Source organism: Strigops habroptila, chromosome Z (assembly GCF_004027225.2).
Source record: "Strigops habroptila isolate Jane chromosome Z, bStrHab1.2.pri, whole genome shotgun sequence".
In the NCBI taxonomy this organism is placed as follows: Eukaryota; Metazoa; Chordata; class Aves; order Psittaciformes; family Psittacidae; genus Strigops; species Strigops habroptila.
This window is the reverse complement of record NC_044302.2, coordinates 2,878,046-2,902,379: the sequence shown is the minus strand read 5'-3', so window position 1 is coordinate 2,902,379 and position 24,334 is coordinate 2,878,046. Positions and strand designations below refer to the sequence as shown.

General features: G+C 57.9%; 1 protein-coding gene across 3 annotated transcripts; it reads left to right on the top strand.

The window, feature by feature from the left end:
• The first annotated feature begins 452 nt into the window (after window positions 1-452).
• ZFPM1 (zinc finger protein, FOG family member 1) lies at window positions 453-23,301 on the top strand. Of its 3 annotated transcripts, XM_030512007.1 has the most exons (10): window positions 453-3,278; window positions 5,809-5,898; window positions 15,187-15,320; window positions 17,463-17,565; window positions 18,779-18,991; window positions 19,117-19,341; window positions 19,976-20,071; window positions 20,217-20,360; window positions 20,513-22,105; window positions 22,638-23,301. In XM_030512007.1, exons 1-10 carry the CDS (start codon window positions 2,981-2,983, stop codon window positions 22,847-22,849), a joined length of 3,108 nt encoding a protein of 1,035 aa, XP_030367867.1. In that variant the 5' UTR covers window positions 453-2,980; the 3' UTR covers window positions 22,850-23,301. The 3 variants fall into 3 exon arrangements, with proteins under 3 accessions (XP_030367867.1, XP_030367865.1, XP_030367866.1); XM_030512005.1 differs by having other exon boundaries at window positions 20,513-23,301; XM_030512006.1 differs by lacking the exon at window positions 453-3,278 and adding an exon at window positions 4,201-5,495 and having other exon boundaries at window positions 20,513-23,301.
• The last annotated feature ends 1,033 nt before the right edge of the window (window positions 23,302-24,334 follow it).

The window sequence follows — 24,334 nt, the reverse complement described above, 5'->3', positions numbered from 1 at the left end:
AGACCCTGGGGAATCCCCAGAGCTGGGCCAGGCCCCACAGAATCACTTGGAGATGGTTTTGCAACCAGTGCAAGGAAGGATCAGGAGTGGCTGTGACCCTTTCCATGGGTATCTTTCCCAGGGGAATACCAATTCCTTTGCCTGCTCCTGCAACCCGTTTGCTCGTGGATGCAAAATCTGGGGGGAAATAGGGAGGTTTTGGGGCAGCAGCACCATTGTGATGGGGTGATACCTGAACATCTAGACCGCAAGGTGATGGATGAGCATTGTGGTGATGCTTTGTGCGCCCTGAGACCCACTGAGGAGCCTCTCACGGCTCCTTTGGAGCTTGTTAGTTTGTTATAATGGTTTATTTTTAATCAGAAGATGGATTCAGAGCCAGCACAGGGATGATGATGGTGAGGAGCAGGAACTGAAAGGGTGAAAAAGGGATCCCTCATCACGGTGTGGTCCTGCTGAAGCCAGTGGAACTGCCTTTAAAAATCCTGGTTTTGGAGTCAGAAGTGAGCTGATGCACACCCAGGTTGTCCCCAGCCTGCACTTGTTTTCAGTCCAGGACCCGCTTTCCACCATGGGAACTCCTCCTCCTCCTCTTCCTCCATCTCCTCCTCCCCGCTCCAAAGCCGGTGGGAAAGTCTGGGGCTGTTGCTATTTTCTATCTGCTATCGAGGCCTCTTATCGCTTTGCTCTTGTCTGCATGCCGGCGTTCGGAGCGTCCAGGGTCTCACTCTTGGCAGCCTGGAGGAGTCCCCCCTCCTTTTATGTTTTCCATGTATTTTTCCCCTTGTATTTAGTTTACCAGCACAGCACAAAGAATCAACAACAGGTTTGTTTTCCCTGCGCTGGGACAGCCTTAATTTGAGTGAAACGATCAAATCGTTACCTGGGTAATAATGGGCTTTCCTACCGCTGGGAATGCAGCCCTTGATGCAAGCCCTGCATCGCCAGCCTGAGTGCGGGTGACATGAGCACATCACCTCCGCTTCCTGCGAGTTTTGGGAAATCATTGTAATTTTTTTTGTACAGAAGAAGGAAAAAAAAAGAAAGAAATCCTTCCTTGTTATCAAAAATAAAAAAGGAGGGAAAAGGAGGGAGGGAGAAGAGTTAATCGTCAAAGCGGAGTATCTTGGAAGGGAGCATTTTTTGGCTCTTCCCCTCTCTGTAAAGCCAGCCTCAGTAATTCAGTTTTAAAGCATGAAAAAAGGGAGTTGATGAAATTCCACTATCAGCACTGAACCAATATGCAAAATATCTCGCCGAAAATCAAATAGCTATTATGTTTTCATTTCCATTTCAGCGTATTTGCTTAATGAAGAATAGACAGATCAGGCAAGCCGAGGGAGGCTGTGTGCGGTGATAACTGTGCAGGGCTTCCAGCAATCCCGGAGAAGTGACGCTCCGCTCCCTGCTCTACGCTCCCTCTCCCTCCCTGCTTTTCCCTTTTTTTTTTCCCCCCTCTCTTTTTTTTTCACCCTTTTTTATTTTTTCTAAGCTATCCAGTAGCTCATTTAACTCACACAGCCGGTGGCACCGGCAGCAGAGCATCCCTTGGGAATAGGTAGCGTGTTGGGAGCGGGATGCTGCAGTGGGCCAGCTGGGTGCTGGGATGCATCCAGGGACCGCAGTGACATGGTGCTGGGATGCTGCCGTCCACCCATCCTCCCTATAGGCACTCGGTGATGTTGCAGCACCCAATCTCCTGGTTTTATATCATTGCATTTATATGGGGCATCTCCATCTCCCTCCTCGGTGTGTCAGGGCAGGATGTGGGTGGTCTGGGCACCCCTGGGTGGGTACCACATGCGGTCCTGGCTCCATCTATCCCTCCCCAGCCCCATCCATCCCTTCCTGGGTCTGTCCATCCCTCCCTGGCCAGGCTGGAAGTACCAAGCTATAGAGCAGGCGAGAGTCGGGTTAACTTTATCAGAAGCCCAAGAGCCGTGAAGGCGTGAAAGAAGAAATTAGCCTAACAATGTTTCATTTGCAGCGAGAGAAACGATTTGTTAGCTGGCGATTGTTTCTGAATATTATCAGAGCCTTTTTAATTGTGCTGGAACTGAAATTAGCAGAATTAGAATAAATTGCCTTCCCTTCTCCGGCAGCCTCTTTATTCACGCTCATTGTTGTCTGCTTTGTATAGATTATGGGCTCTTTGTTCTCCTGCTGTAAATATACATGCCTGGAGTCACAGAGAGCAGCTGAGGTCTGCAGTGGGTTTGTCACCACGCCGTTCTCCCCCTTGCCTGCACCGAGGTGGTGCCGGATGGGCACCGGGCAGCCCCCGGCACGAGCCACGCACGCTGCTCGCTCTTCCCTCCTTTCTTTATTGATATCAGCAGGGATGGGGATGCTGCGTTGCTGTGGAAACGGCAGCATGGGCTGCCAGGGCTGTCTGGGGTGAGCTGATGGGGTATCCCCTATCGTGCACCCCGTTTGCACCCTCCGTGCACCCTGTGTCCCCACCGCAGCATCCCCCTGTGTGCAGTGCTGTGTGCATGGCAGGGGGAGGTGTCATAGGTCCCCTGTGAGATGAGGGGTGCTGGGGACCATGGGGATGGTCTCTGGAGTCCCTCATCCCATTGAGGTCCTGGGGATTCAGGTGGGAAGTGCAGGTGAGCAGTGCAGCAGGCTGGGTACCTCACTCTGCCATAGCCATGTACCCATGGTACATGAGGACCCTGCTCACTTCCCAGGCATGCGTAAGGCTCGTTCTGCGCAATATGGGAATCACTGTTCCTGGAAGTGTTCAAAAACGTATAGATAAGGCCTCAGTGAGATGGGTTAGTCCTGGACTTGGCAGTGATGGGGAACAGTTTGGCTTGATCATCTTAAAGGTCTTTTCCAACCTGGTTGATTCTATGTGTGAGGGGAAGCAGGCATCCCCCGGCGGACACCCCCAGCAAGCCAGTGGTTCTATAAACCTCCCTCTGCAAGGGGACAGGGACCCGAGGGAGATGCTGGGCCACAGGGCTGGCTGGCGATGGGGGTTCCCTTCCCACGGCAATTAGGGCATCTCCTCCCAGATCCACGCCGGGTGAGGGCAAGAGCCCTTTTCCATCATCCTACATTTCCCAATTGGGAAAACCCACTGTTGTTTTGTTTTTCCCATCCAGTTCTCCCACTAACCACCCCTCTGTGTTTCCCAGGTTCCTTGGCAGTGATGGAGGAAGGTGAGGATGGCCCAGCAGCAGAGAAGAGCCCCTTGGAGAGGGAAGCAGCCACCTTGGACCTCGAGGGCTCTGCTGAGCATGATGCCTCCAGCCCCACCGGCAGCGAACGTGAGTCTCACCACGGTGGCAGGGGGCTGCTCATGGTGTCCCCATGCCATGGGGATGGGCTCTGCCACCAGAGCAAGAAGCCGGGCACACCAGCATCGTCTCTGCAGGGTGTGAATTATCAACCAAAGGATCCCACTCATGCATTGAGGGTGTTGGTTAAGCAAGACCCCAAGTCTCCCTGGGGTGCTCCATCCCTCCAGCCAGCAGCAGGACCCACTGAAAGGAGGGTGATGGTGAGCAACCAGCCAGGAGCAAGGATGCTCCCTGCACAGAGGGGCTCCCCATGGCCAGCACAGGCAGGAGCAATCTTGGCTTGGTCAGGGGCAGCAGCATGCTGGGAGGCGCACAAGCAAGGATGCTGAAAATCAGAGGCAGTTTGCTCACCACGATGGCTGCTAATGAGCACCATGACCCTGTATCTGTATCAGCACCTTTTACCCACTGCGGTGCTGAGGCGCCAGTGGTAGCGGAGAGATGGGGGTGTGCAAAGTTCTGGGCGACTTGATCTAGATCAAGATGTACCTGCTTATTGTGAGGGGTTGGATTAGATAAGCTTTGAAGGCCCCTTCCAACCCAAACTGTGATATGAGTCTGTTATTCTATGATTGTATAAAGTGATCTCCTACCCCCAGGAATGCAAAGTGACCTCCTGGTGTTCAGAACAACATCTCCTGGGGTGTAAACTGCCTCCCCAGGGGGCAAAGCAGCCCCTGAGATCCTCAGAATAGTTTGGGTTAGGAGGGACATTCAAAGCTCATCCTGGGGAGAAGGAGGTCACTTTATAGAATAACAGAATCAGAATCGTATCATAGTTTGGGTTGGAAGGGGCCTTCAGAGCTGATCTTGGGGAGAAGGAGGTCGCTTTATAGAATAACAGAATCATAGAATCATATCATCTAAGCTCATCTAGTCCAACCCCCTGCAATGAGCAGGGACGTCTTCAATTAGATCAGGTCGCCCAGAACTTTGAGGCCCTGATTCTATGATTCTCTGATACTATAAAGTGACCTCTTTCCCCCCAAGATGAGCTCTGAATGGCCCTTCCAACCCAAACTATGATATGATTCTATTATTCTGTGATTCTATAAGGTGACCTCCTTTACCCAGGAATGCAGAGTGACCTCCCGGTGTTCAAAGCCGCATCTCTCGGGGTGCAGACTGCCGCCCCATGGTGCAGAGCATCCCCTGAGGCCGCAGGTGGTGGCACGGATGGGGATGGGGGCACGGGGCCGTTGCTGCCTGCTTCCTGCCCTTGCCGCCTGCCTGCCGCCGCGCTGTGCCATGCCCCACCCCAGAGGTGGCTGCGTTACAGGGCCGGGCTGAAACAGTCCCCAGATATCCTTTAAGTTCCTTCCTGTGGAGGTGGGGGCAAATCCTAATCAGTTAATGTTTGCAGTGCCCTTCGAGATAACCGCGGCAGGGCAAGGCTGCACCGGCTAATGCAGCCGGACGGGTCCGCAGCAGGCAACGGTGGCTCCCCAGAAGCACCGGAGCAAACCAAAGCGTGTTTCCCCGTTCCAAAACCATTGGAGCGATGCCATGGGGATCCACACCAGCCAACGGTGGCTCTTGGGAAGCACCGGAGCAAAGTGTCCCCCGTAAAACCATGGGAGCGATGCTGCGGGAATCTCAATAGCCAGCACCCAGATAGCCGGGGCAGGGAGGGCTCACCAGCAAACTTTGCTCTGCAGCAGGGAGAAGCAAGCGGCTCTTATCTGATGGGGGAGCCGGGCTGGGGGCGAGGGAGCCGGGAGCCCGGGCGCGTTGCTGCACCTGGCACTGGGCTGCCTCGATAAAGAGGTGATAGCAGAGATAACGCCGAGCAGCAATAACGGCCACTAAAGCTTTCAGCGCGATGGATAAAAATCGATATGCCAGGCACTTTGATTTATAGCCAAAAATAATAGGACTTTTATACCCGGTGATTGATTTATTTGATGTTAATCATTCCGCTTATCACCTGTATTAATAATCTCCAATGCTGGTGACGTCACCCCTGGGTGTTCGCTCTGGCGCCGATCGATTGGGCTCCGCACTGGTTATCCGCCCGGGACGCCAAGGCAAACATGTACTTTGGGCACTAATCTTCCACACTGTCATATGCAGATAGGCTCTATCAGCTGCATCTCCAGCAGCAGTTAATGGAGAAAATAATTGTTATCAAGTTGCTATGAATACGCCACAAATAGAGCTGTGATGGGAGCGGGACTGAACCTGGTAACATGGGACCCAAAGTAGGATGGGAGGGGTGGATGTGGGAGGGTTTTAGGGGGTAAGAGATGGGTGCCCACCCATTGGGGATGTGCGGTGGGCTTGGCTGTCCTTATGGGTCATGCCATGGGGGGCAGAGGACCCCGCAGCTGGGCAGTGGGGTGTTTGGACACGGGGATTTCGAGGGAGGGACCCTTGTGCACATCCCTGAGAGCATCCTGGCCCTGGGGTGTCACTGGTCCGGTGTCCCTAGTCCCCATGGGATGCTCCCTCTGAAGTTCCCCACGTTTGACCTGCTGCCTTCCCTTTCCTGCTGCAGATTCCACAGACACCCCAGAGAGTTCGAAGGAGCTGGAGAGGCCGGATCCTGGAGAAAACCTGCAGGAAATGGATGTCTGGAATGGGCCAGGTAAGTCCTCTGTGTGCAGCCGGTCGTCCTGCTCTATCCCAGCTGGGCCATGGGCTGGAGCAGCCAGAGCAGTCCCCATGCACTCATCTTCTCTTGCAAAGCAGTATGAGGACTGGGAGCACTGGGAGCTGGGCAGGCTTTAAATACAGCACTTCTGCAGAGAGAGGAGGTATGAGATGATGGTTGTGGTCCCACACATCCCCAGGGCACTGTTTGGGGCAGTAAAAGCCAAGCTGGGAGCTGCTGGAATGCCGTCACTGTGGCTGGCATCTTGCTTCCCAGCACAGGGAGGGTTTGGACCCCGTCCTGCATCGCTCCACACTTGTGAGGGCACTTCACAAACATCCTGGCAACCACAAGAGCAACGCTTGAGTGGTTTGGTGATGGTTATCAAAACCCCAAGGAGTGAATACAGGCGTCTATCTCCCTCTCAGCATCTCCACTGGCACCCTGGCTGCCCAGCGAGGCCTCATATGCCATGTGGGTACCCTGTGCCCTATCGCCTTGCTATCTCCAAACCGAACCAGCGATGGGTTTACACTTGGGGCTCCATCATGCAGATTGGGTTTGTGGGTGCCTGTCCGCTGGGGACGGACAGGGATGGGACAGGAGTTAGCTGAGACCCCCAAGGGTGAAAGTGCCATGTTTTGGGCCCCATTGGTGCTGCTCCTCCCAGGGGGGATGCTGGTGGAGCATCCCCATGGAGCAGCATGTGATGGGACGGGTGACCCTGATGCAGGACAGTGATCGCCTTTCAGTGATAGATGCAGCGGGGCAGGAGCGGTCCCAGCGTGTCCCCAGGGCCACCAGCCTCCCGCATGGGTGATGGATAGGCACTGGGAAATGCCGTCTGCAGCGCACATGCTCCTGCAGCTGCCCAAATCCCCACGGCCCGGCGGGGAGCCATGGCCCCGCTCCCCCTTCCCGCCCCATCCGAGGGGAAGCTCTTGCCGGCCCCGCTGATATCCCGGCCCTTCCTGCGTGCCGGGCAGGAAGGAGCTGCGAGGCCTCCCCGGCTCCTCTTTATCTGCTCCCCGGCCCTTTGCCCCCAGCACTGCCGGGCCCCCTGCTCCACCGCATCCCAGTGGGGATGGGGTTTCCATGGGTGCCCCCATACCGAGGGGTGACAGCACCGCACAGCCCCATATCTCAACAGTTCCATCAACCACGGGCTCCCCAAAAGGGACCACGAAGCCTTGACTGTGACCATGCTTCCCCCTTCCCCCTCTTCCCTCTCCGGAGCAAGTTATTTGCATTCTTTATGTAAAAGAGATTTTATTATCGCCTTCTCCCAGCCCATCTCTATTCTGGTAATTGGAGTGGTATTAATTTCTGTGTGGCTGGGAGTTGATGGCGGTCCGGCGATGCTGCAGCGATAGGGTGTTCCTTTCGCACCAACCGCCGCGATAGCCCGTCTATCAGGCGCTCTGCAGGCTCTGCACTTATCAGGGATGGAGCTGGCGAAAAGGGAAACTCTGAGCAGCCTGAATTTTCTTTTTTATCTGGCAGGATCCGCCGTATGTCAGCAATGGCAGCTGTGAAGATGCAGCACATCGAGGCGGGGGGGACAAGCAGGCTGCTCCAGGCGCCTTTGTTCATGCCCTGAGGGGTCTCCCCTTCCCCTGGCTCTTTTAGGGGGACTACTGGGTCAACCCCCCGCCATGGCTTTGCTTTCTGGGTCTCCAAAACTGGGTGTACTGCTGTGCCAGAGGCTTGGCAGTGTGGGGAGGCAGCATTCCAGGACCTCGCCGTGGGGCTCCTTGGTCCCGTGGGCTGGCGAGGGATAAGGAGTGTTGTTGTTTTATCTTTGCAATGACCTTGTTCACTGGAGGGAGCTGCTGCTCACCCGTCTGATATGCAAATCCCTGGGAGCTGCAGGCTGTGATCCTCAACTTGGGAGCTTTTACCCATTCGGCTGGTGTGCTGGGACACCCCAGCTTGGTTCTGCTTCCTGAATGGATGGAATTGGGATGGAGCATGGCCATGCTTCACGCCCAGCCACTTCATCCTCCAATGGGCTGGAGAGGGGATGTCCATCCTCCTCAGATCTCCCCAGCCCCTTCGCCACAGCCCCACCAGTGTCTCTCATCCGTGCCCATCTTTCCCACTCCCTTTTGTTTGCTCTGGAGCAGGGCCTGTAGCAGAGACCTTTGGGAGCACCCACAGCCTCTGGCTCCCATCCCAGGCCTGTCCCATCCTGCCCCATCCCTGCCCAGCCAACCTCATCAAGTCCAGCCAATTTTCCCGGAGAGCTAAGGTGAAAAGCTCCAACAAATTCCATGAATGTTGTGTTAGGACAAGGGGGGTGGAGGAGAGCAGAGTCCTGCTGAGGGACAAGCTGCTCAACCACATTATGAGACACTGGAGAATCCCCACCAGGCGCTGCAGCCCTTGGGAAGCCCGGATGGCGCTTGCCTTTCTGCAAGGTGGGATGAAGCTTTTTGCTGTTGTCCCTGTGGGAAAACTGAGAGACCCTCGAGAGGGAAGGGATGGAGCAGACAGGGCCAAACCCTGGGTTGTTCTTTGCCTTGTCCTCCCCTGGCCATGTTCCACCACCCTCCCTGAAACAGCAGCGGTTGCTTACAGGGAATCCCTCACTCATTTTCCTACATCAGCTTCACCATTTGGGTGTCCACCAAGATTCCCACCTTTTTGAGCCCCATCAGAACAGAAACTCATTCCTGGTGGTGTTCAAGGCCAGGTTGGACGGAGCCTTGGGTGGCATGGTTTAGTGTGAGGTGTCCCTGCCCATGGCAGGGGGGTTGGAATTAGATGATCTTGAGGTCTTTTCCAACCCAACTATTCTATGATTCTATGATTCTCATCTGTTCATGGCTTTATTTAATTGCTCTCAGGCAGTAACGATGGTTCTGGGTTAATTACAGAGCGTGGCACAGGTCCACCTCTCAGGACCGACCACGAACCCCAAACCCACCCTCACCACCAGCCCCGCGTGCGGGTATCGGGATGAGACAGGCCAATTCCTTATGGTTTTTTGGGTGCATCTAATTAAAACCACAAACTTTGTCAACTCTCCCCCCGCCTCCCCCTTTGCCTTCGGTTGTGTTTATCTGCGCCGCGACTCCTGCCCCAATAATCTCCGTCTGCCCGGAGCGTGTCTGCAAACCTCAAGGTTTATTATCGGGGCGAGCAGGGCACGAGGAGGACGGCTCATCCGGATGGCCGTCCCCGCGCCGCATCTCCCCCTTTCCTCTCTGCTCCGCTCTGTGTGGGTGGGAAAAATTATTCCAGCTATTCCTTTTTATCGTCGGGAGCCGGGCTGAGCGGCTGATCGTTGTGTTTGGGTTAGATTGCTGTGGGATGGGGAGAAGTTTGGGTTCTGGGGGTCTCCCGCTGCACTGAAAACTACCCCCTTCGTGGCTGGTGTCTGGCAAAGCCAGACAATGAAGGCATCGGGATGGAGAGCATCCCAGTAGCGGCACCTGTCCTGGATTGGGGATGTTGAAGGGGACCCTGTCCCTGCTGGGGTCTATATCCCTGCCATCAGTTCAGCCTCTGTGTTGGGACACTAAAAGGTGGAGGGATGCCCAGGACAGTTTGGGGATGTTGCAAAGTGGAAGGATGCACAAACCAGTTTGGGGACATTGGTGAGGTGCAGGTATGCTCAGGCTGGTTTAGAGACACTGCTGGGATGCGCGGATGCTCAGGCTAGTTTGGGAATGTTGCTGAGTGGAAGGATGCTCAGGACAGTTCGGGGACACTGGTGGGATGCAGGGATGCTCGGGCTGGTTTGGGAATGTTGTGGAGTGGAAGGATGCTCATAACAGTTTGAGTTACTGCTGGGGTGCAGGGATGCTCAGGCTGGTCTGGGGACACTGCCAGTGTGGGGGGACGCATGGACCAGCCTTTTCCACAGCCTGGCAGGGACACCCCTGCACCAAGCAGCACTGGGGGGTTGTTGAGAGGTGCAGTCAGTGCCCCCCACAACCCTGTTCCAATCCTTTCCCTTGGGAAGGAGAAAAATGTCTCATGTACTTGTTGTGAGAGCTGTGAGGGCGATGTTTCCAGGCTCACTGTGACTGACAGCCGTCAATCACTGCTGCCTTGCTGCTCTGCACTGGGCTGGCGCTGAGGACCGCTGGGTTTTGGCTGCAAAGCCGAGCTCCCCTCCCCGGTCCTGCCCAGTGCTGAGGAGTGACCCCCCCTGCGGTCCCCTCCTCCTTTCCGGAGGGGATATCTACCCTCTGCATCAGCTCCGGGGGCCCCTTCACTCCCCTTCCTCCCCCTTCCCAGCTTCCTGCCCCCCCCAGCACATCCCTACCCGCTGCTTGGTACCAGCCTGGGCAGAGTCGGGGGATCCCAGCAGCCCTATGAGCGGGGACAGAGCAGGGACAGGGTGTCCTTGGCACAGGGGTCCAGCCAGCCTCGGGAGCTGGGAATTCTTCCTCCTTCTCATCCTCCCTGAGTGTTTTTTGATGTTATTCCCAGTTGTTTATTCCTGTCCCCATACCCATGGGCATGGATCACTTTTATTACCCAGGATGGGGACCCTCTTGGGACAGGGACCCCTGGGGATGGGGACCCCCTCGATGCCACATCCCCGCAGGGCTCAGCAACACCCCAAACACAAACATCCCGGGGACGTTATGAGGACACATCCTGCTGGGGCAGGGCACCCTGGGTTACATGGGGCATAAGGGAACGGCGATCCGGGGTGACACATAGCACGGCTGGTGCCAGCACCTGCCAGCTGTGCAGCACAGCTGGCGAGCGGGTGCCTGGCCCTTTCTGGGGTGCAGCACCTCCTGGGTGCTATGATCCCCCCCTTTCCCTGGGTGCCGGGAGGTGCAGCTCTGCTCTCCGGGGCAGGTCACCACTCCTCCATTAACCAGGGGCAGGGTTCAGCCTGATAAAGATTTGCTTTTGTACTCTGTCAAAAAGAAAATCAATAAGTGGCAAGCGATGGGCAGGAGTGATAAAGGCAGAAATCTCCCCTCAGCTCCTGCTATGCCAGGGCAGCAGGGCGCCCCCCCTGCACCCCAAAGCCGGGGTTGGGGCAGAGCCAGCAGCAGCCCAGCTCTCCCATAACCATCCCCTCTCAGTCCATGGCAGCTCGGCCACAGCAACCCCAGGCTGAGCCTAAGCAGGCGCAGCCCAGCGAGGCTCGAATTGAAACCCTCCTCGCTCCTTTGTCGTCCCCAAGGCTGCCCTGATTACTCGAGCACCCGGGACGGCAAAGCCGGGATAATCTCCTTAGCCCCTTTGGAGAGATTTCCCTTTGTGAGCGGAGGTGAAGAGTGGAGATGCTGCGTGTTCACAGCTTAAGACTCTTCCCAATCGGCTCCCTCCATCTTATCGGAGCGGTGCCATCACATCATTTCACTAGTTGAGTTGTCAGGATTTATTCCTTCCGCCGCGCACTCGCTGCTTCTAAAAACAGCAGCTGGGGCGTGCGGCAGGGCCAGGGCTGCTGTGGGAGCCGGGACTGCTCCAGCTCCACTTTCCCCTCCAGATGTTGGGTACCGATGGATGGATGGATGGATGGATGGATGGATGGACGGATGGATCCATCCTCCCTCCCCCTTGGGGGTTCCCGTGCCATAGGGACATCCCACACACACCAGGATGGGAGCAGAGACTCCCTGTTCATCCGTATTCCCCCAGGGTTCATGTGGGGGCTGTACCTGGTGTTGTGGGGCCCCCACCAGGGCTGGCAGCTTCCGGGGCCAGGCACAAAGCGCTGTATTAATAGGAGCAGCGCGCAGCGTGGCTGATGCTGGGATGTGGTCCCGTGACATCCCGATAGCAGTATTTATCCAGATAGTATCCAGGCAGCTGCAAACACTGTGGGGACCTCCAAGACTGGATCCCCACTGAGGGGCAGAGCCCATCGTTCAGATTGGATTAAAGTCACACGGATGCAGTTGGGGCAAAGGGGGTACAGGAGCCACTTGGGATGGGATGGGTGGGTTTGCCCAGGGCTGGTTGGGCCCTCTTTGCCCTTCCCTACTGTTGCTCCCACAGGGAAAGCAAATGTGGGTGCATGGTTGCGGCTGCACCTCTGGAGCATCCAGGAGCAAAGGTGGATGGACACAGGAGCTGGCCCAGTTTGGTGCCATTCCCAGTGGCGCATCCTTGTCCAGCAGCACTGTCTATTTCCCTGGGCATAAGGATGCTGTGGGTCACCTTGCGAATGGGCTCTTTAGAAGTTCATCACACCCTGGTCCTTGTGTTCACCCCGTCTTGCATGGCGATGCCTCTCTGGCACTGTGTAAACCTCCCTTCCTGGACCCCACAGGTCCCGGGGGACTCGGGTGCCAGCCGTGCCTTCCCAGCCATTGATCGGCCCATGCATGGCCGTGGTGTGATGACAGGATTAATCTTTGCTCTCCAGCACAGCTCAGCCTGTTTCTTTGAAATCTCTTGATGGGGAGATAAGCCGAGGTGCAGTGTGGGGCGAGCAGGCGCTGTCAGTCCCTGGGGGCAAGGAGCAGCCCCAGCACCCCATGTTTCAGCAGTGGGGCAGAGCACTGGGGTCCATGCAGAGCACCTGGCTCACTGGGGGCTTTTTCCCTCCTTCCTTCCTTCCTTCCTGCCGCTTTTCTTTGCGACCCAAAGCAAACAGCCATGTCCCTGCCCAATTTGGTTAATGATCTGGGAGATAAACCCTGCCGCGATAACCGGGGCACCGCCTGGCTGGGGACTGATGGCCGGAGGAGATACCCGGGGCGGTGTTCACCTGCTGGGGGGATCCCATGGGAAGGCAGCACCGGAGCAGGGCCTGTGCCTGTGGACTTTGCTCCTGCCGGGGCACCCCATGGGCTGGCACCAGCAATTCCCAACTCCCCAGGCTGCAGGCAGGGGAATGAGGCTGAATCTGATGCTGTTGGAGTATAGGGATGGGGATTGCTCCGTGGGGACGTGGATCGCTTACTTTGGCCTTTGCTCCCAAGTGTGGACAATGTGAACGCGCAGCATGTGCCAGGCTGTCCCATCCTGCCTCGGCATTGTTTTGCCCTTTCCAAAGGAAAACTGCAGCAATGCCATGTGCTTAGTTTGGAAAATCCCCTTTTTCCTCCTCTTTTTCCTTGCTGTATCAATGCGGGTGCAGCCGGTGCCTCAGGGGCTCTGGCAGCATCCCTGGCCGGGCACAGGGACACCCATCCGGGTGGAGAACCGCTCAGCACTGCTGGATGAGGTTCACCACATCACATTTTCAGGGTGACAGTGGTGCATTGGGCCAGTGGCCAGTGCCATGGCCATCGGGCGCTGGTGGGGAGCGGGGCCAGCTCCGGCGGCACTATTTTTGTCCCCCTGTCTGGAACGGTTTTCTCTTTATCAGCGCCTGCGTGTTTTCTCTGCTGGGGATTGATACACAGAAGATGAAGTGCTCTGACATGGGAAGTGTCAGGCGAACGCTCTTATCTTGGAGACATGGTCTCCTGACCCAAACGCTGCTGATTACCAGTGAGACAGGGGGAAGGAGGGGCAAAAGGGGGGGCACAGAGGGGGAAAAGTGGCGGTTGGGCTCTGTTCCCCAAAAGCAGCCAGGCTGTAAAGAGGGGAGCCACCACCAATGGGAATTTGGGGCTTTGCTTCCCGACTCCAGTGAGGGGTGAGAGGGATGCTGTGATGGAGGGGCTAAAGGGAGCCTGGCACCCTGGCAGCGCATTGGGAATCAGCCAGGAGCAAGGTGTTGGAGTCGTGGAGCAACATGCACTGAGCAAGGGTCTGACTTCCCTGCGCAGCCCTGAGGCCACGGTGATGACCACATCCTGCCCGCTGGCTCTGCTTCCTGCCTGCCCCCCTGCGTCCTTCACAGGAGGGGCTGCTGCTGCCCCTTATTGACATCAGTTTGTGCCATGGAATAAATCCCTTCGGCTTCTTGAAGGCCTCAGCCCTCCTCATTATCCCTATACAGAGATGGAGCCAGGGAGTGCTGGCCAGGAGGATGCCAGGAATATGGGGCAGGGGGATGCCAGGGATGCAGGGTGAGCAGAGCCAGCGCCATGCTCGCTCCCAAACCATTTTGATGGGGATGAAATCCTGGCTGAACAGAGCCGGGATGCCCATGGCCAGGGCATCTTTCTGAGCATGCCAGCTCCAAGCCAGCACCGAGGGCTCCCATGTTGAAGGCACTGAGGGCAGGAGGTGCTATGGGAAGGGGAAGGCAGGAGCCCTGCCTGTACCCCCCAGCAGGGCAGAGGAGCAGCAGGCAGAGCACATCTCATTCACCAGCGTGTGCTGGAGGTTGTGGCATAGGGATGGAGGGTGGCTCAGGGATGAGCCTGGTCCTCAGGGACCTCCAACACCTTTGCAGACCTTTCCTCCACCCCACCTCCCAGTGGGGAGCGGGTTTTGCCAAGAGGTTGCTCCCTTGGGACACGATTGGAGACACATCCCTGGTGGCACAGGGCATCCTCGGTGAACAGAGCCAACCTATGGGTGATGCTGGGACACAGGTGATCTTGGGTGCCGCCAACCTGTGCTCACCTCCCAGACACTCACCTTAACTTACCCCAGCGCTGAGAGGATCCAGATGTCAGCCGGGCTAATAAACACATCAGATTTCAATCTTCGCAGACATGGGATCGCTTTATCCTCCCTGTGCTCCCAGCTCTGAAAGCAATTTTACCTTCAAACCAGCGCAGCCTCCTCCCTGCCCACAGGACCTGAGCACTGGCTGCGTCTGCTGCGGTGCCCTCAAAGATGGGGCCATGGGCATAGGGCTTTAGGGAGCTCTTCTCCGTGGTGTGGTGATGGGGGGAATCCCACTTCTGCCCCGGAGCACCCTGGGGTGCTAGGAGCCTGCCTGGCTGCACATGGGTGTCCAAGGCCTTGCTGGTGTCCTCGTGTTTGGCTCGCTGTCCTTAGGGAGCATCATGGGGTTTGGGGTGCAGCATCCGGCTCCTTCCACTATGCATCAAGGGGCAGCCAGCACACATCCATCTGCGTATTGGTTACCTGCCATCTTATCTGCGCTCCGAAAGACAAAGGCACAGTTAAAACATTTTAGAGCAGCCTTCATAGCGTATTAACATGTTATCTAACCCATTAAACCAGAGGCTTATCAGATAATCAAAGCCATTAAGCCCTGAAGCTGCTTCAACTTTGGGTGCTGGGATGGGAAATGCTCCTTCCGCTCCACCACTGTGCTGTGCCCGGACCCCCCGGCGAGCGGCTGGATTCCTCCCACCCACTATGGACAATGGGGCACCCACCCACAGCTCCCAGCTCCAAACGGGTGCCCACATCCCTATGGAGCTGCCATGGGCCGGGGGTCTGACTGGGGGGCATCATGGTGATGCTGTACCTCTCTCCCCACAGATGAGCTGGATCTGGTTGTGCAGGGCGGGGAAAGGCGGGTGCGAACCCGCAAGAGCCTCCCCGAGGGCTTCTCCTGGGGACCCTTCCAGGGCAGCATCCACAGCGAGCTGGCATCACCGGGACACACCGATACGGTAAGGAGCACGGCTGCGGAGCAGTGGTGAGGAAAGGCCTGAGGAAACAAGTGTTTTAGGGAGAGGAGTTGATTTAGAACGGATTGAGCTCCGGGGAATCTCAAGGTTTGGGTGTCCAGAAGGTTTCCATGCCATACGCTGCCCATCACCCCGAGATCAGAGCATCACTGCAGGCAGGGGGACGAGATGCTGGCCGTCCCCTCCCATCCCCTCCTGCATAAGCAGGCTGTGTGGTGGCTCATGTATCCTCGCAGAGGAGATGGCATCTGGGTTTGCCACCCCAAATTTTCTCCTAAGGGACTCCGGTTGTGCCAGGAAAGCACCAGGGCTCTGCAGCACAGGAGAGGAGGCAGCACAGGACGTAGGAGGCTGGTGGCTGTTGGTGGCAGGAGCACGACAGGGACTGGGGTCTGCACATGGGCGTGTTGCAGGCACTGGATCCTCACCTCCCAGCCGCATCCTTTCCCCTGCATCCCCCCGTGCCACACGCAGACAGCTCCATCCCAGGATCTTCAGGGCCGGAGAATCCCTCCCAGTCTCCATCCCCACCTCCTCCTTTCTCCCTCTTTTTTCTTCTCTTTTTTTTTAGCTCAGGCCCGTTTATCTTTGCTGAATTAAATCCTTGATTAACCCTTATCTGCCCAGTTTGGCTCCCTATCTCCTGGTTGGCGCCGCGTGTCCAGACACCCGGTACAGGATGATTGATTTCTTAAAGATATGCGCAGCTTTTTTCTGATACTTCATTTATTGTCTAAATATTTTTGCTCCCATTTCAGCAGCTCCCTTATCGAGCCCGGCTGATGATTCCCAGCCCTGCTCTCCTCTGCCACTCGCCTCCCTCCCTATCTCTGCTAGGGAAAGCGAGGAAGGAATCGCAGCCCCATCCCTGATACAGGCTGTCGCCCTCAGGTTCCTTCGTCTTTGTTGCTGGCGGCAGGGGAGGGCATGCGGGGGGTCTCCCCCAAATCCTGCCCAAGCTCTGCTCTTCGTCTCCATGTGGGAAATCAGCTCATCCCAGTGAGAACTGGGAACACTGGGTGGCTCTAATGTCTCTGTGGCATGGAGCATCATGTGTGCCCATTGGTGCACTGATGGAAGAGGAGGAGGAAGAAGCCTTCCTGTCCTCCCAGCTGGTCCCATGGGGCTCCCCCAACACATCCTTGCTCCATCAGGTGTGCCTGGGAATGCCGGGGGACCCTGGAGCTACATGTGCTGGCTAACCCTATGGCTGTCCCCCCTCTCCATCCCTGCTCTGCTGCCCCCCCCCGGCCACCCAGCCCCGGGATGATGCCCACAGAGGGGGGACAGCGAGGGCACGGGGCTGTTCCGATAACGCCATCCCGGCGGATGCGGAGCAGATAGGGTTTCCGATGGTTATCATGCCGGTGCAGAGCGGAGACACTGACCTCTTTGTTCCAGGGAGAACAAGGAAGGGCTTGACGCAGGGGCTGGGGCCACCAAAGGGAGCTGGGATGGGCACCCTGGGGTGCTGGGAGCACCTTTGGGGTGCTGTAGGGGCCTCCCTACATTGGGGGTGCCCATAGTTCCCCCCCATTATAGAGCAAAAGCTCCACAGGGGTCCATCCTCCTCTCCCTCCTGGCCATGGTGCAGGACACAGAGGAGCCACCACAGTCCCGGCGGGAGCTCAGCCCATGTGCCAGCACCAGCTCCATCCCCACATTCCACGCAGGGAGGTCCCGAGGCCCCCAGCCCCATTTCCCACCCACTTTCCACACAGCAGGCAGGTTCCTGCAGCAGCGTGCGGGCGCTGCGTGTTCACACGCGTGTGTGAGCGCCTTGCACACGCGTGTGCACAGGGTTTATCACGCTCCCAGCACTGCGCTCCTGGCGGTGATAAGGCCACAACGGGCTGCCACTGTCAGGCTGAGTCGGAGGGTTTAGAAATATTGGGACGAATAATTAGATTTCATATCGTTACTGCAGCAGCCATCAGAGGATCAGGCAGATTAATTCCCCCCCTCCCCATTCTTTCTGGTCATTAATATTCATTAGAGATGCGGGAGGCAGAGCTGGGTGCGGGATGAGGGGCAGCACCATGACCCCCCCAACCCAACCCAACCCAACCCAACCCCGCCTGTTTTGGGGAGCGATGCTCACCCCACTCTCCTTGCCCTCAACAGAGCCCGCCCGTGACGCTGGTGCTGGGGGATGAGAGCTGCTGGCTGTCCTGCCTGCCCCTCGTGCCCGGAGAGCCCGACGCCAACGCCATCATCTACAGGAAGGGTTGGTACCAGTGCTACGTGTCCCTGCACCCCGCGGGGTTCATGGGGGCACAGGCACGGCCACCTCGGCGCTTTGGTGATGGAAGGGGTCCTTGTGCCCTTCCATCTGCTCCTCCACCTCCTCTGTGATTCACCACTGGCCATCCCTGCGGCTTGCTCCCTATCCCAGCCCTTCCTGGTTGGGATATGGGAAGGGTCCCAGTGGCTTGTGCAAGCACTAGTGCAAGCATTACTGCATGCAGCTGGGGCAGGACTCCTTGGAGAGGGTCCAGAGAAGGGCACAAAAATGATCCAAGGGATGGAACACCCCTCCTAAGAGGAAAGGTTGGGAGATTTGGGGTTGTTCAGCCTAGAGAAGACTCTGAGGAGACTTTATTGTGGTCTTTCAGTTCCTAAAAGAGGCTTATTTTGTAAGAAAGATGGGGAGAGAGTTTTTAGCAGGGCCTGTTGTGATAGGATGAGGGGTGATGGTTTTAAACTACAAGAGGGGAGATTCAGGCTGGATATAAGGAAGAAATTATTTACAATGAAGGTGGTAAAACACTGGCAGAGTTTGTCCAGAGAGATGGTGGATGCCCCATCCCCACAGACAATCAAGGCCGGGCTGGATGTGTTTTTGGGCAGCCTGATCTAGATGAAGATGTCCCTGCTCGTTGCAGGGGGTTAGAACTACCTAAGCTTTGAAGGTCCCTTCTAACCCAAATTATGATATGGTTCTGTGACTCGGTGCAAGCATCACATAGGTGAAAGACTCAGTGTAAGCATTACTGCATGCGGTGGTGTAAGACTCGGTGCGGGCACTACTGAAGGTATGGGTGCATGTATGGGTGCATATATGGGTGCATGTATAGGTGCACATATGGGTGTATGTATAGGTGCACGTATAGCTGCATGTATGGGTATATGTATAGGTGCATGTATAGGTGCATCTATGGGTGTATGTATAGGTGCATGTATAGGTGCATGTATAGGTGCACGTATGGGTGCATGTATAGGTGCATGTATAGGTGCATGGGTGGAAGGACCAGCGGGAGCAGCGCTCGGGCATGGGCAGACACCGCCATCTCCAGGCAGACCTGGAGGAAGCACCGGGCTCTGCCAGTGACAGCGACAGAGGTGACAGGGAGCCCAGGTCCACGCAGGCAGGAGCAGGATGGAGATGCCATGCTGACCACCACCCCTTTGTCCCCCCATCCCTCCGTGTCCCCCCCAAGATGAAGCCCTGTGGTGCCGGACGACACGCACCCTGCAGGAGGACGAGATCCTGTGTGCCTTCGTGTTGGCGGAGCCGCCGGCCGTCCCCAACCACCATGCGGTGACAGTGGAACCCGGTGACTCTCCATACCCGGCTGCGCTGCACTCGGACATCCAGCTGCTGCCACAGCAGGCGGGCATGGCCGCTATCCTGGCCACGGCCATGGTCAACAGTGAGTCCTCGGGGATGGACAGCACTGGGACATAGTGCAGCCCTTGGGGCCAGCGCTGTGCCAGGCATCCCCAGCCTGCCACTAAACTGATGTATGTCCCCTCCTTGTCCTTTTCCCCTCCACAGAGGATGTTTTCCCATGCAAGGACTGTGGGATCTGGTACCGGAGCGAGCGCAACCTGCAAGCACACCTGATGTACTACTGTGCCAGCCGGCAGAGCGCCGGATCGCCTGCCCTGGAGGAGAAGACCAAGGAGACCTACCCCAATGAGCGCATCTGCCCCTTCCCACAGTGCAAGAAGAGCTGCCCCAGTGCCAGCTCCTTGGAGATACACATGCGGAGCCACAGTGGTATGACATAGCACACTGCTGCAGCCTGGGGCATCAAACCACACACAAGGACCCCAGGAGCTGGGGTTGGAGGGGCAGGGAGGATGTGGGGCTACAGCACAGGGGCCAGTTACAGAACCATAGAATCAACTGGGTTGGAAAAGACCTTTAAGATCATCGAGTCCAACCTTTATCCCAGGACTGCCACTAAACCATGTCACTGAGGGCCTTGTCTGCGTGGTTTGTGAACACTTCCAGGGACGGTGACTCCAGCACTGCCCTGGGCAGCCTGTTCCAATGCCTGAGCACCCTTTGGGGAAGGAATTGTTCCTAATATCCAATCTAAACCTCCCCTGGTGCAGCTTGAGGCCGTTTCCTCTTGTCCCATCCCTTGTTATTTGGGACAAGAGACCAACCCCACCTCACTACAACCTCCTGTCAGGTAGTTGTAGTTAGATGGGGTTCTTCCCCAGTTGGGTTACTGGTTTGGGGCAGCTCACTCGTAGGTTTTCCCCCACGTCAGCCGTGTAAAGATGGAGAGGGCATCCTGCTTCAGCCAATGCCCTCCTGGCTGGCCCTATGGGGTGTCCCCGCAGTCCCCATCCCCTTTCCCTCGGCGCTGAGGTGTCTGCCTGCCTGTCTGTCCATCCTGCAGGAGAGCGGCCGTTCGTGTGCCTGATCTGCCTGTCCGCCTTCACCACGAAAGCCAACTGCGAGCGTCACCTCAAAGTGCACACCGACACCCTGAACGGTGAGTGAGCGCTGCACAGCATCCCCACGGGGACACCCCTGTCCCCATAGCACAGCCTGGGGACAGGGACCTGCTCCCCACGGGTCTCTTCCTGCCCTGCCGGGTGCCATCCTGCCCGCTCAGCCCAGCACCATGTTCCCTGCAGGGGTCTGCCATAGCTGTGGCTTCATCTCCACCACGAGGGACATCCTCTACAGCCACTTGGTCACCAACCACATGATCTGCCAGCCGGGCTCCAAGGGAGAGCTGTACTCACCCGGGACAGCCCTGGCTGCCACCAAACCCCATGGTGGGTACCATGGGGGGGACACGTGTCGGTGCCACACGCAGAGCCCAGCATCAGCACTGATGGCTGCAGCCACAAGGAGGGAGGTTGGGGATGGGGTGAGCATCCCTGTGCCAGGATGCTGGATAACACCGGTGCCTCTCTCCTCTCATCAGGGCTGAGCCAGACCAACAACGCATCCCTGCGGAAGTGCAGCCTGCCAACATTCCTGCCCGAGGGGCTGCCAGCACTGCCTCAGCACATGGTGCTGCACAGCCCCCTGCCCGCCCCACCACCCAGCTCCGAAGCCGTGCCCCCCATGGCACCACCTACCTTGTCCCCCAAAACCGCGGCTGGCAAGCTCTCACCGGCAGTCCAGCCACAGAACGGGGAAGGGCCGTCATCATCATCATCATCATCATCATCATCCTCCTCCTCCTCCTCCAGCGAGGCCATCCGCATCAAGGCGGAGCCTGCCCGCAGCCCGGTGAGTGAGGCGGAGGTGCCAAAAAGCAGCGGTCCCGGGGAGGGGGTCAGCAGCAGCCCCAGTGCTGCCTCCCAGACCCCATCCCCACGCAGCCTGCCCTCGGCAAAGGTCAAGTCGGAGCTCGTGAGCCCCACGCCGGGCTCCAGCCCTGTGCCCAGCGAGCCCGGGACGGGGACGGGCACGGCTGGCGGCACCATCTTTCTGCCCCAGTACGTGTTCAGCCACGAAGCCGCGGTGGTGCCGCAAGCATCCGAGATCCTGGCGAAGATGTCGGAGCTGGTGCACAACCGTCTGAAGCAGGGCCACGGCGGTGGCGCGGTGCACCCCACCGTCTACAGCAGCACACCGGTACCCAAGGGTGCCACGTGCTTCGAGTGCGACATCACCTTCAACAACATCAACAACTACTACGTGCACAAGCGCCTCTATTGCTCCAGCCGGCACCTCACCGAGGACAGCGCCGCTGGGGCACGCAAGCTGAAAGTGCCCCCCGGAGCACCCAAGGGTCCTCCTACCCTTGGGATGCTGCTGTCCTCACCAGTGAGCGACGGGCAGGGGACACCAGGAGGGAATGGGGATGTCAACCGGAATGCCACGCCACCAGCCACAGTGCCAGAGGTGAAGGTAGAAGAGGGGGGTGTTAAAGCGGGGACCCCCGAGGCGGAGGGGGGGTCGGGGCGGTGCAGCGAGGACAGCCAGAGCCCCAGCAGCTCGGCAGGGGATGAGGGGGACGAGGACCCCAACAAGACGCTGTGCGAGGCGTGCAACATCCGCTTCAGCCGCCACGAGACCTACGTGGTGCACAAGCGCTTCTACTGCGCCTCGCGCCACGACCCCCCGCTCCGCCGCCCCGCTGCCCCCAAAGTGCCCTTCCCTCCCCAGCCCCTGCGCACCCGCAAGCGCCGCAAGCTCTATGAGATCCATGGAGCCGCTCATCGCCCCACTGAGCCCCCCCCAGCCCCTGACCCACCACCACTGGTCCTAGAGCCGGTGGGGGCTGCCCCATCGCCCCGTTCCAGCCCGGATGCTGATGGTCCCATTGACCTAAGTAAGAAGCCGCGGTGGCAGAGTGAACCAGCGCCGGCACCGCTGATGCCTTTGGCTGACTACCATGAGTGCACCGCTTGCCGCATCAGCTTTAACAGCCTTGACAGCTACCTGGCGCACAAGAAGTACCAGTGTCCGGCCACCCCGCTGCAGCCCCGCACTCTCGAGCACCTCCAGAAGATGAAGGGGACCATGCCTGTCCCCATCAAGGGTCAGCACAGCCCCAGCAGCCCTGGTGAGGGGGACCCCGAAGGGATGCGGGTGAGGGCAGCTCCAGCGAGGAGTCCCGGCATCCCCTACCCCGGGGCAGACTCACAACAGCGTCACCCCAAGAGTCTCCTGCCAGCCCTGGGGGTGAAGGGACCCCTCTCTCCTTGTCCCTACTGTCCCCTTAATGGGACCGTTAAGGGTGATCTCCTTGAGCACTTCCGCATTGTCCATGGGCTCTATGTGGCCAAGCCGGTGGTGGCCGGGCAGCGGGTCCCCGATGCCCCGGTCCCCGGTGCCGGCAGGACACCCGAGCCCCCACTGCCCGCGGTGTCCCCCCCCCGTCCCCCTGCCCCCCTTCTCCGCAGGGACAGCTTCAATGGGAGGGATAGTCGGGATGGTAACGGCAGCCCCCGGCCCCCCTCCTCTCCCCGGCCCCCCGCTTCACCCGTAGCCCCCGAGGGACTGCGGGAAGCCCCCCGCAAGCCCCCTACACCCCCCACTTACACGGACAGGGGGGTGCAGACCCCCCCAGCCAAGGCTGCGTCCGTGTCCAACAGCAACCACAGGTACTGTCGCCTCTGCAATATCAGGTTCAGCAGCCTCTCCACCTTCATTGCCCATAAGAAGTATTACTGCTCCTCTCACGCCGCTGAGCACATCAAGTAAAGCCCCCCTCCCCATTTACCATCATCACCATTTGGGGGGGCTGCAGGGGATCGGGGACCAGGAACCGATGCCCAGCACCTCACTCTCGCAGGGCCCAGGGTGATCAGGACTCCACTGGGGCTGCTTCAGCATCCAGAGGCCGCTCCTGTATCCTCAAATGTCACCCCAGGTTGGGGGTCCTGCGCATCCTGGGCCAAGGACCCTATGGAGAGAGTGTGGTGCTGGCAGGGGTCCGGTCCCCCGCCTCCAGCACATAGTGCATGCGGTGCCCATATCTGTGACCCTGCTGCAGCCTAGGCTAATGCTGCAGGGAAACAGGCTTAAGGTGCATGGCCTTGTCCTAGCCAGGGGGCTCTGCCCCCAAATAGACACTACAGGGGTGGGAAAGGGGATAAACCGTGGCTGGGCTTGGCCCTGGGCACACTAAGAAGTGTGTGGGTGCCCCCACCACAAACCAGACCCTGCAATGAGACAGCACTAGAGGCAAGATGAAGCTATAATGGGAATATCCGTGTGTATAAGTGTGTATAGAAATAAATATGTCTAATGAAGCTGGGCCGGCGGCTGCATGTGAGTGTTGGTGGTTGGTGTGGGCGCTATCACCCCTGGGGTCAGGACGGTGGGTGTGTAAGAAGGATGTGGAGGGGGCCATGAGAATGATCAGGGGCACCTCCTGTATGGAGCCAGGCTGAGAACATTGGGGCTGTTCAGCCTGGAGAAGAGAAGCTGCGTGGAGACCTCAGAGCAGCTTCCAGTGTCTGAAGGGGGCTACAAGGATGCTGGAGAGGGCCCTTCATCAGGGACTGCAGTGACAGGACAAGGGGTGATGGGTTTAAACTGAAACAGGGGAAGTTCAGGTTAGATATAAGACAGAAGCTCTTCCCTGTGAGGGTGCTGAGGCGCTGGCACAGGGTGCCCAGAGAAGCTGTGGCTGCCCCATCCCTGGCAGTGTTCAAGGCCAGGTTGGACACAGGGGCTTGGAGCAACCTGCTCTACTGGAAGGTGTCCCTGCCCGTGGCAGGGGAGTGGAACTGGATGATCATAAGATTCAACCCAATGGTCCAACCCAAACCGTGCCATGGTTCTATGTCTAGCCATGGTACAGCCTGCAGTGGTGGGGCAGAGCATGATGTCCCCACGTCATCCCTGGTACTACCTCACCCTGGGTGTCACACTCTGTACCATAGGGTGATGCAGCCACCAGCACCTGATTGGGCTCCAGCTGATGGTGGGCTGCAGGCTGATGGCTCATTAATTACCAGCTAATGAAGCTCCTAAGTGAGCTGTGCTGCTCTGAACCTGGTTCAGGTCTCTGCCCCATCAGCACTCCCTGTGCTGGAGCCCCAGAGCCCTGCAGTGGGGTACCCGGGTGAGCATGGCTCAGGTCCCACAGCCCCTGCTGTGCATCACAGGAGGGATGCACGTAAGCACCCCCAGAGCTTCTCTGGCCTCCCCAGTGCTTCCCAGTACAAGAAGCACATCATTCCCCTCCAGCCCACCCTGAGTGCAGGGCTCCCCCTCAGGGACATCCTTCAGCTTCCAGCTCACTATAACCCAGTGGCCCCCAGGCTGTTTTGTTTCCCATTCT